Source organism: Ctenocephalides felis, unplaced genomic scaffold, assembly GCF_003426905.1.
Source record: "Ctenocephalides felis isolate EL2017-DRISC unplaced genomic scaffold, ASM342690v1 CF-g0.4_SCAFFOLD_01886, whole genome shotgun sequence".
In the NCBI taxonomy this organism is placed as follows: Eukaryota; Metazoa; Arthropoda; class Insecta; order Siphonaptera; family Pulicidae; genus Ctenocephalides; species Ctenocephalides felis.
This window is the reverse complement of record NW_020538040.1, coordinates 68,654,703-68,672,853: the sequence shown is the minus strand read 5'-3', so window position 1 is coordinate 68,672,853 and position 18,151 is coordinate 68,654,703. Positions and strand designations below refer to the sequence as shown.

Genomic DNA, 18,151 nt, shown 5'->3' with positions numbered 1-18,151 from the left:
ACTACCATCATGTATAGTTTTATCAAAATCGTCAACAAAAATCAACAACTAAAAATGAATCTTTACCAATAACTAAACAGCACTAGTTTCAATTGATACTTTCGTAACAGTCTTCAAATGCACAAAATTGCTTCGAAATTTTTTGCACGGTTCTGCTATTTTTAAGGAATCAACAGAATCCCTATCGAGTTTCATCAAAAACCGAATAAATGGTTGATATGGTACAACCGTTTTTGAAACAACGTCGACAAAAAATAAGACAAATTTGCACACACATACTTTTTTCAATTTTGGTGTTGAATATGATTCAGAATGCCTTGTAATACGAGAAAAGATAAAATAAGCAAATCGGATTTTCTGCAAAAACACCAACTTTTTTTCGAACAGTTAATGAACCTAATGGCACCATCAATGCTAAAGCAAAATTTGCTAATTTTTTGTATCGACCATATTTTATTCTGATCTAAGAATTGCACAAATGATCAAAAAGATACTGAAAATTTCTTCTCCAGTTTAATCATGTATCTGAAAATCAAACGTAATACATGAATGATGTAATTTTCAAATGATATAATCCTTGCTTTTAAACTTTCAAAATAAATAAACTTTTTTTTAATAATGTATCAACTTATACAAATCCGATTATGAAAAGTAACAAGACTTCTGGTCCGCCCCGTGTAACTGTGCAAAAACCACAGACGATAACTCGATGATTCATGTAAAATAATAAATTTTTGCCATTGTTCAGGAAGGTTTTTAACACTTTCTGTTATAAATAGTAGAGCAATTAGTACAGACAAATAATAATGAAAGCTCTTGAATTAGATTAGGAACGCGATTGAAATTCACACATCAAAAGTGGATCCGTAATCGTGATCTGACTTGATAATGCCAATAGTCGAATATCGAAAACAATAGCTTCCCCACTATTCAATCAAATCCAATAAAAACTAAGAAACACTGACATTGTTCATACATTTTCGACAGTAGCCTTCTGTAAGGAGCACTTGAAAAAACATCGTGGCAATTAAAACCTTAATTGTATCAAAATGTTCACCAAAGTTATTGTGATAGTTGTTCTCTGCATGGCGACAGTGAATTGCTTTGACGTTTGTGCTAATAACGATGACAAATGCGTTGAGAATAAAATTAAGGAATACGTTGACAATGCAGACCAAGAAGGTAGCATACCCCTGTTCGGTGGACTGAGCATTGATAAGGTCAGAGGAGTCGAACCTTTACCATCAAGCAACGATGAAAGTCTGGTCGGAAGGGTTCAGCGTTATATGCAGAGCCACGAATTGAAATTCCAAGTACCAGAAGAAAAGAAGGGCAGAAGTTTGACTGAAGGTAAGTGATACAAAAGTGGAAATATTTTACACTTTGAACAAACCTTTTTTTATATATGTAATATGTATAACAAAAAACAAAGTTGATTATAAAAACATTTAAAATGAACTAGTTTCAAAATTACTTTTCAAAACTTTGATACTAACACAATAATAAATCTTCAAAAAAAAAGATTTAATATTAAGAATCAAGTAAATTATAATAGCAATCAGAATATGCTTATAAAGGCCGTTCCTACCTTGAATGCAATGCATGCAAAAAATGCGGGCGCACGCCTTAGGGGGCGCCTAAACGAGGTTTGGATATAAAATTAATAATATAGTTTTTTCAATATCATTCAGAAAATATATAACTTATTTGCATCTTTTACTTATCTTGGGCAATATTTTTTAAAAGCTTAAAAAATTGGCATGCGGGCGTCAGGACCGCCCCTGCTTATAATGATCATTTTATTAGTATACATAAAACAAACAAACAGATAATAAAATGAAGTCCACAAAAAAGATGTCTGTATCGGATATGCGGCATATGATTTCTACGTAGTTTTTACCACTGAACACAAATCTAAACTTAAAATTACGAGTTAAATAGTAAAAAATCGTAAAAATGACAAAATCTCCGACCTATTAACTCTTCTATATAATAATTAGAATCTTATAATTCCTGGCCATTTTTACCTTAAATGACTATTTAGTATTCACTTAAAAGATCTATTAAGTGTTTTTTTGCGAATTACAGCACTAATTTCCTAAGATTTTTTTTGTGGATCTGTGTTATTACTAAATTCTAAAAATGTGGCAAAAATTTGAACCACAATATAAGACGAAAATTTTTTATTTCATATTCTTCATGAAACTCTCTCAATATGATATAGATGAATATGATCAGAAAAATATTTCAGAATCAAATATATTTGAACTTTTCACTTCTACTTGATCAAATTAAATCGATAAAAATGGCAAACTAATTGGGCAAACAATACGCAAAATGCCTAAATTACAATAATTTGCATAATATCTAACAGCTTTACATTTGCATTTCAATATTTTATCATTGGTTAAAATTTGATAAAGTTTTTAGGTATTTTATTTAGCACCAATTTCCAGGTAAAACTAACAAATTTTGAGTAAAACTTAGATGCAGGACTCTATGTATATTTCTATATATGTATGTATATATAGAGATATATGTATGGCTATTTTGGCTTGTTTGATCTTCATTCACGGCATGATCAGGCACATCATCGTGTAGGTTATTTGTGATCGATTTCAGTTCATGAATGTAGGTCTCCACAAAATTACGAATTTGCACAAACTGACTTTGTAAATACACACCTTATGTGGTTTACTTAAATCCAGCACACTTACAAACAATGCGTCTGAAAATATTCCACTACTGGATTAACATACGAAGACAAATCAATGCGTACTAAATACAATGGAAAATCAATACAACATAAGATTTCAGAGAACATTTTGTGATCGACATATGATTCTTAGGAGGCATCTTGATGACTGTCAAATTAGTGTTTTTGACTTTTATATTTGAACCCATTTCTGCAATGCCCACAAGAGTTACTTTTATTTGGAAACATATTTTTGATCGATATTTACAAGTAAAATTGGTTATCACTGGATGGATTTGAACTCGAAACCTTGCTGTTGCAAGATTGATATGAGAAAATACTATACTTGAGTTCATAAGCAATATAATCTAATAGAGAAGGCTTTCTTATATCAATTTTAAAACTAAAATGTAACAAAAACAAAGCCCAATATTTATACAAAAAGTTTACTTTGTAGTGCAATGGATCATCTTCTTGCAACTTAATTAGTTGAAGGCAGTATCTATGTCACTTATCTTAAAAAACATGAAAATTCCCTATTATGCTATTTAAGTTCTCTTTACAATGTAATGTACAATATCTAAGATCTTGGAACTTTCGACCAATTACATAACTCACGCTAAATTTTTCTAGTTAATAGATTATTTTTCCTTTTCTTTGTTATATATTTTATTCCTATAAAATTTTTGGTCGTACTGGGTATGTTTAAATAGAATACCAATCCATTGACATTGGCGTCCGGGTATAAACTATAAAGATTTATTCACTTGGAATATATTAATAAAATTTGATTGATAATATTGCATTGCTTTGTTATTCAATAAAGTATATATTATCAGTAAAACGCAGTTCCAGATAAAAACAATACTGAAATATATTATCTAATAAAGCAGAATATAACATAGAACATATAAAGCCATATCAAATATTTCATGTACGCTTGTTCAACTCTGGAGAGTTTCATATAAAATGCATTAATTTCAATCAAATTTAAATATAAAGATTTAGAATCTTTATATTTAAATATGAAGATTTAGCAGAATATAACATAAGTAATGAATTATATTGATTTTTTTTCACTAAAATTTATTGCATAGATAGCGAGATGGTGTAATAGTTAAGAACGTGGGCTAGCGCAAACTAGTTCTGGATGCGATCCCAACTCAGACAAGCTCGATATCAAACAGTGTGATATTAAATTTCCGCCTGAGGTTATAGATCTCTCTAAGAGCATAATTTGAAGTAAAAATCGCCTTTTGTAGACAAAACACATACAAGCAACAAATATATATATATATATATATATATATATATATATATATATATATATATATATATATATATAAGAAAAGTGGTTAGCCGCTGGGTTGTCGACTCTTGCAAAATATTATGTATAAATACTACGATACATCTTATGCATCATGTAGTAGACGTCGTCAAAAAAATATTCCATAGTAATTCTGTTTTACACATTGTTTCTCTAAACCTTTTGTTTTAATGAAATAAGCCAAAGTTTGTGTTAATCCAATGAAAGTATATACAAAATTTTTGTACCTAAACCTAAAATTTCACTACAACGACGTGCACTATAGTAGATGGATTCATCTCTGCAAATAAGTTTCGAATTTTTTCAAGAAAATAGTCCGCAAATGGCATGCATTGTTAGGCCCATCCCCCTTTAGGGATACGTAGTATTTTTGGTACCTACAAAAATCGTATTTTTTTTTAAATCCAAGTAGATCTAGAAATCTCACTAGATATTTCGTGATTTTTAATCAAAAACTTTTTCAGGGCTTTCAATCATCATCCCCCTTTAGTGATACGTAGTAGTTTTCGTACCTACATCGTATTTTTTTTTTTGAAATCTAGGTAGATCTAGAAATCGCACTAGATCCTACTTCCTCCATGTGTTATTTCGTAATTTTTAATCAAAAATTTTCTCACAGCTTTGGTACCTACAAAAATCGTATATTTTTTTTTTTTTTTGAAATCTGGGTAAATAATAAATAATTGCACGTAATCTCACTAGATCCTCCATTCCCCATGTGATATTTTGTGATTTTTAATATAAAAATTTCTCAGAGCGTTCAACCATTATCCCCCTTTAGTGATACGTATTATTTTTGTACCTACAAAAATCGTATTTTTTCGAAATCTAGGTAAATAATAAATAATTGCACGTAATCTCATTAGATCCTCCTTTTCCCATGCTGTATTTCGTGATTTTTAATCAAAAATTTTTTCAGAGCTTTCAATCATCGTATTCAAAATCGTATTTTTTCGAAATCTAGGTAAATAATAAATAATTGCACGTAATCTCATTAGATCCTCCTTTTCCCATGCTAAATTTCGTGATTTTTAATCAAAAACTTTCTCAGAGCTTTCAATCATCATCACCCTTTAGTGATACGTAGTATTTTTGGTACTTCCAAAAAACGTAATTTTATTTGGAAACCTTAGTAAATAATAGATACACTTAATATCTCACTAGATCTTCTTTCCCCCATGTGATATTTCGTGCTTTTTAATCAAAAATTTTCTCACAACTTTCAAGCCTCTCATGATTGTTAGACATCAACCCTCTTAGAAAATTAAATAAGAGAGCAACCGTCGATAGGCCCGGCCAATAAATTAACAATTTACAAAAAAATATTTAAATCGTCTTCTCAACAATCTTATTGATTATAAAATGCATCGCATTTTTTTTAAATTTGTTGAATATCGACAATGTCGCAGTATTTTACCTTTTGAACTAAAATTTCGCAAATTTTATGTTCAATCTGAAGCCCTTTGTATAATTACGATTTTATGCATAATTCCACGAATTGTTGTAAGATAGGAACAGTTTTCAATAAAATATAAACGTATAACAAAAACCAATGAAAAATTCGGTCCAATAACATTATAGAGACATATTCTGACGTAAAACAGGCCAATGTTATAACAAAGCTACGTAGCGTAGCGCTTCTCATATAAAGAAGTACTGAAAACTGTCAAAAAGATATGTAGTTGCTGTGCGGTCAGACGTTTTATACATAAACTTCATTCACAAGTTATTAATGATTGTGTGTTTGTCGTTTGTGCGATTTTTAGGTTCGATTTTCTATCTAAAACGCCTGACTGCACAGCGACCATATCGCATTTTGACAGTATTTAGTACAATTTAGTATAAAACTGCTATGTAACAAAGCCTTGCCATAATATTGGTCTATTTTACAGTAGAATCGGCCCTATAATCTCATATTACATGCATGTATATTAATGTAATTTACGCCAATTTCAAACTTCCAACTTTATTTCAAATATTTTTTATAAATAAGATCCAAATAAACGAAATATAATTCTTAAAAACCGTGTACGTAATGTCTATTTAAATCGCGAATTTCAATTTTTATTTGAAAACAAACGGTTTGATAATTTTTATACTGTTTAAGAAAAACCGTGTAGAAAAAAAGTTCACAACTTGAATAACAAAATGTGCATATAAGTAAATATCGCGTAAATTGCTTTGCATAATACTTCAGAAGAAAAATTGTACAGAAATTGTTATGTGATTGGAATACCATTTTCAGAACATTTATTAATTAAATTCATGTAACAAATGCACATTTTCCGTATATTATTGAAGAAATCGTTCTTTGTTTGTATCGTGCATTTACCGTAAATTACTATAAACTTCGCTTACAAAAATTCTTTAAGATAACCGTAAATAATCAACGGAATCAAAGCAATGACCGACGTTGTATGAAATAGAATTGTTAGACGCCCGATTATGAACTTTGTAATTTTCCCAACTTATAAAAATAATAGCTAATAATACAGATTTACGTAGATTTTTTTATTTCGATAAATTCTTTGGTAAACAATTTTTGATCTAAAGTCAACGCGTATACTAATTTGGCCAAGTGTTGGCAAACACACACGATGTTGTGTGATGGTCGGAGTGTTGACTCAATATTTATACAGCGAACAAGTTGCGATAGAAGGGCAAACGAGATGCTAAAAACCGGAAATCTTCATTACTTTTTGTAATTTGGTCGTACTGGTTTTTCACGAACAATTACATTTTTTAACCAGAACTAATCCGCTAGACGATTAACAACTAATTTTTCGGTAGATAGAAGTATTCTACGTTTTAACTTTTATTATCCAGAACATGCACCAAAATATTTTCTTTTGTCCCTATTGATTTTCTTTTCACTATTACAAAATCAATATTTTTTCGGACATAAATGAAGAAATGATGATTAGCATCATGTCGAATAAATATTTGATTGAAAACATACAATCTAGCACTTGGGTTATCATAAAAAAAATTGTTCACTAAAATAATTATTGCAATAATTACAAAACTGGCCGTAACCTCTATCTTTGTACTGACTACATTAGTAGTTCTTGCTGTTTACTTGCAGGATTCTAATTATTATTTAAAAGTACGTTTGATGAAATATTTCATAATTATGTTATGAGACACATTACCTATAAATTGTGTTCTAGTCCATCTACTGCATCTATTATTTATGCCGCTACATATTTTAAATATTATGAACTAGAAAAAAATCCATTTTGTTCAATCATTTTTGCTTAATTCTAATTATAACTTTTCAGTAAATATACACAGAGTGATCAATAAATATTTTATTTAAATAAATCTGTAATTAATCACATTGCTACGATTCTCATCGCATCTTCAATTTATTGATTACAAAAGTAATAAGAAATATTAAATTGATTTTTTTTATAATTGAAATTCATAAATGTTCCTAAGAAAACCGTACATACGCTCTTTTTTAATAGTTTTAATAATTATCAAATTAGTCATAAAGTGGTCACAAGAATAGTCATGAAATAAAAAATATTTAGTTAAATTATTATTTATTTGAAATTCATAAATGTTCTTGAGAAAATCGTACACACAATATTTATTTAAATTATTATTTATTTGAAATTCATAAATGTTCTTGAGAAAATCGTACACTCTGTTGTTATAGTTTAAATAATTAACAAATTTCAAATCTAATTAAAATTAAGAATAATGATATATTGAGAACAATTTCATTTTAAATTTTAAAGAATATGAAAGTATTTGAAAACATATTTACTTTGCTGTTGATTTTGTTCATTATTCACAAAATAAGCTAAAGTTCAATCTAATTCACACTATAAAAAAATCACATCACATATACGAGTCAATTATAATAACTAAAAAAATATCCAATTTTTGTATATATATATATATATATATATATATATATATATATATATATATATAATGAGGGTTGTATTTGCGAAAAACGTTTATTTTTATCGATCTTAGATACAACTACCTATATAAATATACGCAACAAGAAGATTATTGCCAAAAAATATGAATTATTACCAAAATGAATTCCAGAAATAAAGCTATTGTCCGGCATCAATAAATAAATAATATTAAATTCTAGGTTAGTTCACCGGTTTGCAAAACTGTAATTTTAATTTTCATCGCGCTAAGTCAGCGGTTTCCAACCTTTTCTTCCTTGCGCCCCCCTTTCGAATGAAAAAAATATTGCGCCCCCCCCCTTCTTATTTTTCTAACAATTTAATTTTAATATACTTAACATAACTGCAATTATGCCATATAATATACAGTATTGTAAAAAAATATACATACAAACATAACTATTTATTATAAGAATTTTCTGTTTCACATAAGTAAGATCTCACAAATGGTAATAAAATTTCTAAAGCATTATTTGTCAAAGTAGCAAATTCGTCCTTTACTGGTAACCAAAACTTAACAATATATTTTTGTCCTGAAACATCTGCTTCAATGTGCTATTACTAGATAAACCAATTATCATTTTCTGCTCTGCTTTTGAATGACCAAAATCATCATGTTTCTCAATGACAAATGGATTTCTAATCCATTCGTATTTGGACGTAATTAGATGGAGTAATGCGAAAATTGGTTTCGTAGACTAGTCATATGACTGATATAATAATAAGATCTTTACTTACTTCTATTTCATCAGTCACACAAGTAATTTTAAAAGTGGGAAACATGTTAAAGTTATAAAGTTATTTGATACTAGCTATACACAGTTCTAATTTTTTCATAAAAACCGTTTTCTTGTCTTTCTGAACAAAAACACGAATTTGAGATCCTTGCATTGATTTATTTAAATCGCTAAGTCTTTGAAAAATATCAACTAAATACTCAAATTTTGCGAGGAACTTTGTGTCCTAAAACAAGATTGCTCCGTCTCTTTTGTTATCAGCAAGAAATATAGCAATTTATTTTTTGAGCTCAAACACACTTAGAAGTTCTTTAAGTAATTTGTTGATTTATTTTTGACACTTACTCAGCATTTAAAAATAATATTTTTGAAACAGCTTCGCGCCCCCCTTGGAACGGTATGGCGCCCCCCCAGGGGGGCGCGCCCCACAGGTTGGAAATCACTGCGCTAAGTGTTCTCTAGTTACGTAAATATTTGCAATAATACTGTCTCGTTATGGGTAATAAATATAAATGAGCTTACCAAATCCAGATTGAATATTATTGGAGATATATCCCAGTTTAAGATATATATGTATAAAATTAAGATGTAAACGTCACAAAAATAAAAACTCGTCAGTACTAAAATGTGCAAAATTTAGTACATTAAATTATTTTGAAAAAATTCTACTAATGAAAATAAGTAATATCCATGATCTAGAATTGATTTAATAAATAGCATATTTTCCTATAATTATCTAATATAATTTTCTGAAAAATATTCATTTAATATAAAATGTCATCACCCATACACTTAAAAAATATTTGTCTGGATTATGAAATTACGTTAACTTATTGCAATGAAAAATATGGTACTATATTATATATATATATATATATATATATATTCATATATATATATATATATATATATATATATATACATATATAAAATGAACATTGCATACACTCATCTTAAATTTTTTCAAAGATAAAAAACTATTAATTTTAAAGATCACAACAAAAACTTAAAAGGATAAGTTTTCAACTGCACATTTTAATAATCCAAATTCCGAAATGAATTTTAAAAATTATCTATTGTAAAACTTAGTTTGTATTTACTGATATATTATAACAAACATTAACTCGTGAAATACTAAATATTTATTCCGCATAAATTGAAGATATTGAACTCAGAACGTCATTACAACTGATTGATGATTACATTAAAATTTAAGATTTAAAAAAATTTTAATAAATAAACAGTAAATTATTCACTTGGATCAAAAACTTTTCATGAAGTTTCATGAATTATAAAATAGTTAGTATAATATTTCAACATAATTATAAAGCACATATTCTTCAAAAGCTTTGTTAAACTTGAAAATGTGTTACAATGTAATGTAATATAATTATTATATTACATCCTAATATATTTATTTTCATTTGAAAAAAAAGTAATTTTAAACTTTATTTTATTGTAGTTTACTTGCTTAAAATACAAGTCGAATAAAATATAAATATTTTAGAAGTAGGTGTCAAAATAAATAAATATAAGTTCTCCTATAACTGGGTTAACGCAAATCCAATTTTTTAAATTTTATTTATAGTTTATTCCTATGGTATATTCATTAAATTATATCTGTACTTATTAATGTGATCGGGTAGTGAATTACATTTGAAAAAAAAATCATTATTAAACTACTCTGATTTACTAATAATAATGCGTATTTAAAATTCAAAATGCACGATATCTTCTAATAAAGACAATTTAACTTCAAAATTTGGACTTTCATAAGAGTTCTATTGTATATAAATTAAAAAGTAAATTATAGTTATAAACGTTTTTAATTAATTTATATACAATAGAACTTTCATGAATTTGAGCCATCGATTGTTAAATCTAAATATGATATACTTTATTACGAATCTATTTCTTCATTACTATTGGAAGACTATTATAAAATCATTAACAATTGTTCTTGTTTTAAATCCATAACCAATTCAAACTCTACAAAAATATGTCAGACAGCCAGAGGGCAAATAGTTCCAATGATTTATTTTAAATATTAAAGACATATTACGAAATAATAGCGACATTATTTAACCAATACAAAATACAAATTTTATTGGGCGTATTTTTCACAAAAAAATCTGTATATAACCTAGATCTGGTATTTTGTCAGAAATACCAGATCTAGGTTATATACAGTTTATTCATCAGTAGAATTGGAATAACTATTAATTTGATTTATCAATTGATAAATTGACTTTTAACTGAATTTTCGTTTGTATTTACTATTTCCTTATTCTTTACATCGTTGCTAGTATAAAGGTTTAGTTGGTTCTTTTAACTCCACGCACAAGCAAACTTTTATAAAGCTTATATAATATGTTGAATATAACTTAATAACAACTATACATCTTTGGAATCGATACAGTAACGTATACCTAAAATTATATTAAGGCCTCGTAAACTGAACAACAGCGCTCACAACCAAAAAAACTAACAACGTAAGAAAATACTTTTGTTATGGATTTTCAAACATTTTTTTAATTTTTTATTTACCATTTAAATAACAAACTGCCTTTCAAACATTGGCATTTATCTTAAGACAGCGACGTTGCTTGAGTTAAGGCAATAGCTGATTACGCATCTTTTTCCCTCTACTTTCAAATATTGCTGTTAATAAATTTTTAACTTTACTTGTTGTTGACATATTTGTGGTGGACCTTTTTACAAGCGGACCTTCAAGCCCCGCTCTACTCTATATATAAATTATATAAATTAATAAAAATTTTAAAGAATCTAAAATAAATATATGCAAAAATAATTTAAAATTAAAAAATTATATTTTAAAAGACCATCACAATCCTTCTACTGTTTATTACTTCCAAGTACTAAAAATTCAAATTCCTAGTGGGAAGCTTCTCGAAATTTTCTCGTATCCCTCTCTCGGCAAACGCACCTGTCCGGATAGTTCGCATTCCCACTCGCCCGCCACTCCGCTCCAGCTTTCCAATCTCGCGGCAGGAAGCGTGAGAAGTCGTGTTTACTTTCGAAAGTCCCCACCTGAAGCGCGGAACCGCGATTGGTCAATGTACGTCCGTGACCAACAGCCGTGTTCTCTAAACTTGACCTAAATCAACTTGGTTCAATAACCCATTCTCATTCACGTGGATAATTTTCTCCCGAGAAGTGGGAGCGGCACCGCGGCCGAGTACCGTGACCTTAATATCGTCGTGCCACTTTCGAATCCTAACACGCTTTTAGTTTTATTTCATCTTTTTTTATTCCTACAAGAGAAATTTTTCTCACACACACTCACGCAGAGATCGTCGACGACTGGGGAGAGAGTTGATATCAATATATAAACCGAACATCTTTTATAAGTCGTTACTACGAATTCGTTGTACGATGAGTAGTATGGATTTGATGAATGTAGATGTTATATGACAAAGCGTATCTACATTTTTCCATTGCCAAAACGTACATTAGTTACGATTTCCATCATGACACATACCATATTAACATCTTAACATACATCTGTAACTTTAACAATTCGTATCCAAAAGTCGAATGATAATTATATATAGGCATTTGACTGAAATTGGATAGTTTGATTTGACATTAATGTATATCGATCACTACAATTTTATCACAATTACTGTCTCACATATCATTTCATATAATCATTATCTCATTATGCTCAATTGAAATTGAACTAATCAATCAATTGAGAAGTCGATTATGTTTTAATGATTCTAACCTAGGGGCAGCTGCTCATCCCTCCCACGATAAAATATGCTTTATAATAATAACATTGCAATAAAATAATAGAAAATAAATAAACTGAATAACAAAGATATTAAAACGTTTACAATTTAATAATCTTCGATTTTTAGTTCATATTTTAGCCATATTAAAATTAAACTGAATTAGGTAAATCCCATAGACAACAAAAATTCTAAAAAGAAAAATATAATATTTTTGGCATGTTTTTATTATTGAAAATATAAATTTTATATATTTCAGACAAATGGTATAAGAGATCGTACAAAACATCTATATAATAGTATTATTTTATACATGTCATTAATATATTTCGCATTGTTATACCACACGCTACAATATATAAACGGGTGATCATTTCGTACTGTAGATTATCCTAAATAAATTATCCTAAATTTAAATTTAACTATGTTCTTTTATAATGTTTTATAATGTTCTTCTTCATCAATCTAGCAACTTTCTAAAAAGCTTCTATTTATCGTTCACTATTTTTTTTCCAAAATATATTCTCCAGAAAAGTTCTATTTATGAAAATATTACAAAGAGTAATTACTCACTTCGTTCTCTATATGAGATACGCACGGTTTTGTTGAAAATTTAAAATTATTTTATTCCACGGTTTTGTTGAAAATTTTATTATTTTTCGTTTTTAGCAAGCTTTTTTTATTAAAAATATTATTACTTTTCAGAAAGCCGATCCAGTAAATTGAAGAAAATCGTTTTGCCCCTGCTCTTGGGATTGAAACTGAAGACTGCCGTCATTTTGCCAATCGTCCTTACCGCAATTGCTTTGATCTCTCTTAAAGGACTCGGTGCTGGAGTTTTAGCTCTGCTCTTCGCAGGTTTGATATTATATGATTCGGTTCAAATTTATATCTTGGAATAATTAAAACATTTCGAACAAATTCTTTCACAAAAAAGCACGAAATAGTATTGGTAAAAATTAAGTAAAAATGCATTTTTAATTTTTAAAATAGCAGGTATAAACCTGGTTAAATTCTAAAATATTATTGTTAATTTATGAATCAAAGTACTATTGTGTCTTAAACTTTTGTATTTTTGTAAATAACTTTCAGTTCAAAATTCATATGTGTTTTAGATCTGAAAATAATTTATTAGGCCAGGTTGGTAATCAACGACTCAAAAAAAAGTTTCTTAATTAAGTCCTGATTTCTGGAGCAATCAAATGCTAAATCAAAATCTAAAATTAATTAATGGTATAAAATTTTAAATATACAAATATATTTACAAGGACATCGAGCATTCGTACTCGCAAAAGTAGTTTAATTAAAATCGAAAGAACTTAAATAGTACTAAATGAACTACACATAGAATATGCCTAATCTTTAATTTGCTTTTTCAATAAATAACTTAGGATTATTTTTTATAAAATTGATCTTGACCGAAGAAAAAGACAACTGCCTGTTAATACTCAATGTTTCATGAACAGACTGCAGAACGTTATTTTCTACGATATTCAGAACTATATATTAGATTTTTTTCATAATATTTCTAACAGTAAAAATTTTAGATAATTCTGCCAAGAACTCTAAAAATGTATACCAAATGTACCTTGTGAATAAAAATTAGCACAATAGGAACTAGTCAAACCCATTCCAAGCACGTATGAATTAATTTAGGTAATAAATAGTTGAAGACGATCTCACTAGATTTGCAGTAATTTAAATTCCTAGAAGTTTTGAGATTGAAGCAGAGTCATATCAATTGTTATGATCATATATAAAAGCACCGTTCCGTTTTCTACAAAAAAAAATTATTTAATTAATCAATTTTAGTTCAATACAGATGAATTTTCATTTTCATCCAGTAGATTTTAGAAACTGATACTAAAATATTTGTAAAATTTCTTTGAAAAATAAGATCACTAACTATTATAATTCATATCTTTATACTTAAATTTAAACAAGTTTATAGGACATATATATATATATATATATATATATATATATATATATATATATATGGTATAGGGTAGGGTGGTGTAGAACGAGGCTTAAAGGACCGCTGGTAAAAAGGTCCGTCAGAGATAACTCAAAAATAAGTAAAGCCTTCATCTTGTATATACGGCTTCGCTATCAGAAGATAGATGACTATATTTAAAAATTCAAAACCGAAGTATTTTCTTTCGTCGTTAGTTTTTTGGTTGTGAGCACTGTTGTTTAGTTTACGAGACCTTAATGTAATTCTTAAGTATACGTTATTCATTAGTTTTATAAATGTGTTTTTTTTTTCAAGTTAGAATCAACAGTTTTTTTTGTATATATATAATCTTTATAAAAGCTCACACGTAGGTGGGGTAGCAAGGTGGCAAAGATGTAAACAATAAAAAAATCTAATAAAGTAAATTAAGTTCAAAAAAGCAATTTTGAAAATGAAGTAAATAGTTATTCCAACTATGCTGATGAATATTTTTGTCGAAATACCAGATCTTCGTAAAAAATGTACCCTTAAAATTTATATTTTGTCTTGGTTGAATAATGTAGCTAATATTATGTAAAATCTCTTTAAAATTAACAATAAGACATTGGATCTGTTTGCTTCCTGGATGTTTCATATTACATCGCCTATGGGGTAAAAAGGAACACATGACAAATTTTTGAAAAATAGTACAAGAAATCACTTTTCTGTAATTAGAAATTAACTGAGAATTTTACTGAACATAGTTCGATAGTTGCTTGTTTGATACGTGTAATGTATTGCAATGCAGTTTAATTGGGTTAGACAGTATAATTAATTATTTGCTTAAAATTAAATTGGATCTTTGTGCCCCGCCCTACCCTATACAGAGAAAAATATGATCTTTGAAGTATACACATACAATTAAAAGCCAATATAAATTAAAAAAAAATATAGTGCATGTTTTGAATACTAAGTATGTGCCACCATTCAGTTATTATTAAATAAATAATTCAAACACCAACATGCCAGAAAAAACAAAATGCAATTTAGTATAAAATTTATACATTATATCCAAGAATCTCTTAGAAACACATAAATGATAAAGAAATTCTTCAGAAAAAAGTACAAAAATTTGACTATCTTAGTAAAAATTATACGTATTCACCTGGTTTATTTTAGAGTAATAATTGAATTCAACTGTCGCGTAGTATAATAATTAATATTAATAAAGTTTGATGTAAAATATTATACAGTAAAGTTACAGTACAATATTTTATATCAAATTTTATTCGCATAGAATTTAAACTATATTTGTAATAATTACTCTGTAACTGCTGCATGATGCCACGTGCCTAAATTTGATTTGTTATCGCAATTACTTTTAAGAATTAATTTCCGTGTAGATCAAACAAATGATATATATTTATATATATTAGGGTGGTCCTTAATATGGACATTTTCGAATTTCCTTGCTCCCAAGGGCTCAAATGGTTCCAAATTGATAAAAAACAATTCTCTGAAAGTTTTAGCTCTTAATAATTTCTTTTAGATAGAGCGCAATACAATCAAAGTTTTGTATGGAATTAGCATGAAAAAATTTTCAAAAATTTTGCAGGGCGTCGAATTTTCAATGAAAAATGACACGAATTTTCACTTTTAATTCATTTGTCTCTAAGTTATACCTAAAATTTTTTTTTTAATTTTCAAATTTTTTTCCATGCTATTTATTCCATGCATATACGAAGTTTGATTGAATTACGCACTATCTAAAAGTTAATATTAAGAGCTAAAACTTTCAGAAAATTGTTTTTTACGAATTTGAAACTATTTGAGCCCTTGGGAGCAAGGAAATTCGAAAATGTCCATATTAAGGACCACCCTAATTTATATATATATATATATATATATATATATATATATATTATATATATATATATATATATATTATATATATATATATATATATTAAAGATGTATTTATAAAGGAAAGACACCGCCATCTGTACAAAAGGCGACCAACTCTCACGTTTATTCGTTTCTCATTGCATCCAGGTGTGTTGCTTATAATTTCTTTCCCATCACACAGGTGCCACTGCCTTTAAAGATCTACTTGCTGCCAAAGCACACTCCGGACATGTTACATACATCTCAGCCCCTGAACCTCACCTGGCCGACTGGAGCCGATCCGGAACTGATCTCGGTCAAGGAGCATACCAAACGATAGTCTAATGAACCCAATTCGCATTTAATTTAATTTAGATAATTAGCAAGCCAAATGACCACTTTAATATTACCGATAGTGCCATGAATATTTAATAGTTTTATGAAGATCCTTGTTCGTTTTTATCAACAACTAGCACAACCTCATTATTTATTAAATATGTTATATCATCTCTATGTAAAATTATGATTTAAGTATTTATTTATTTATAAATTTATTTGTATATATATATATATATATATTAAATTTTTTATATAATTTTGATGTTGAAATATGTGATATTCAGTTTTCAGGGCAATACATCAATTAAAAAAATTGATTCAGTCGTCGGCCTTACATCGGAGCACAGAAATGTACGGCGTGATTTTACTTTACAAATTCATAAAAAATCTCATTCAAAAATTTATATATTGTTCAATTTAAAATGACATGGATTGTTTGTTGTTGCATTGTGAACATTTATAATATGATATAATTAGGATTGTGCATTGTGAACATTTATAATATGCAATAATTAGGATTAATTCAATTACATAGTCCACTGAAGATGACACAAAACAATGTGTCGAAACGTATGGAAAAAATAAAATTGTTTTAAAGTCATACAAATTTTTTTAATTGATGTATTGCCCTGAAAACTGAATATCATATATATATATATATATATATATATTAAATCGAATAATACTAGTGACCTGTATCAATTATGAACTATTAATACACTATTAAAATATTGCAAAAAATTGTTTGATTTATTTGAATAACTGAAAACTAAAAATATCATCACACCCACACCCACATTTTGAATATATATAGGGATGCTAGGGGCTTTTTGTAGCAGGGATAAGTAGTAACAGGCGTTTAAACGATATAAAAATATTTCTTTGTCTTCAACGGTATATGTAGAGCAACCCCACCGCATCATGTTCTTATAGCTACTGTCTCCTCAGGACAATACAATGTACAGAACTGTGCAACTGCGTCATTTTTGACATGCAATATAAAATTGCACTATTATGAAAATTCGGTTTCGGTATATATATATATATATATATATATATATATATTGAATGGTAGAGTCTTGGATTTGTGTATATTTTGTAGAGTTTCGAACAAGAATCCAAAAATAATACAAAATAAAAAAACAAGAAAAGTTTTTAATAAACAATTTCTTTATTTAATTATTTGTTTACTGTCAACGTTTCGGAACTAGGTACGTTCCATCTTCAGGACATCTGTCAAGAAACATGATCTTGATAAGATTTAAGCAAACAATATGTTTAAGAATAGAAAATAGATTTTTCTTAAATAATAAATTAATTGTAACAAATAATAATGTACAGAAATATGATAATATGATCAAAATGAAAATGATAAAAATAAATGAGTGGATTATCAGAACAGGATATTAAAAATGATAGAAATTTTTTGAAAGTTATGGAAAAATTTTTTAAGAAAGGATTAATGGTAAAATTGAGTTAATTACCTGTATGTTTGAATATACGTTAGCACTTTTTCACTAAACAAGAATTTTTGACAAAAAAT

The 18,151-nt window shown here is 27.9% G+C and overlaps 1 protein-coding gene across 1 annotated transcript; it reads left to right on the top strand.

The window, feature by feature from the left end:
- Nucleotides 1-1,049: 1,049 nt before the first annotated feature.
- Nucleotides 1,050-16,614, top strand: LOC113375263. The gene is made up of 3 exons (XM_026615204.1): nucleotides 1,050-1,350; nucleotides 13,155-13,307; nucleotides 16,472-16,614. The coding sequence occupies exons 1-3, from the start codon at nucleotides 1,050-1,052 to the stop codon at nucleotides 16,612-16,614; spliced, it is 597 nt and encodes a 198-aa protein (XP_026470989.1).
- The last annotated feature ends 1,537 nt before the right edge of the window (nucleotides 16,615-18,151 follow it).

Excerpts from the sequence above, each read along its gene's own strand:
- LOC113375263 (XM_026615204.1), top strand. The coding sequence starts at position 1,050 with ATGTTCACCAAAGTTATTGTGATAGTTGTTCTCTGCATGGCGACAGTG. Across the intron at positions 1,351-13,154 it reads GGGCAGAAGTTTGACTGAAG|AAAGCCGATCCAGTAAATTG; the intron begins GTAAGTGATACA and ends ATTACTTTTCAG. Across the intron at positions 13,308-16,471 it reads TTTAGCTCTGCTCTTCGCAG|GTGCCACTGCCTTTAAAGAT; the intron begins GTTTGATATTAT and ends CCCATCACACAG.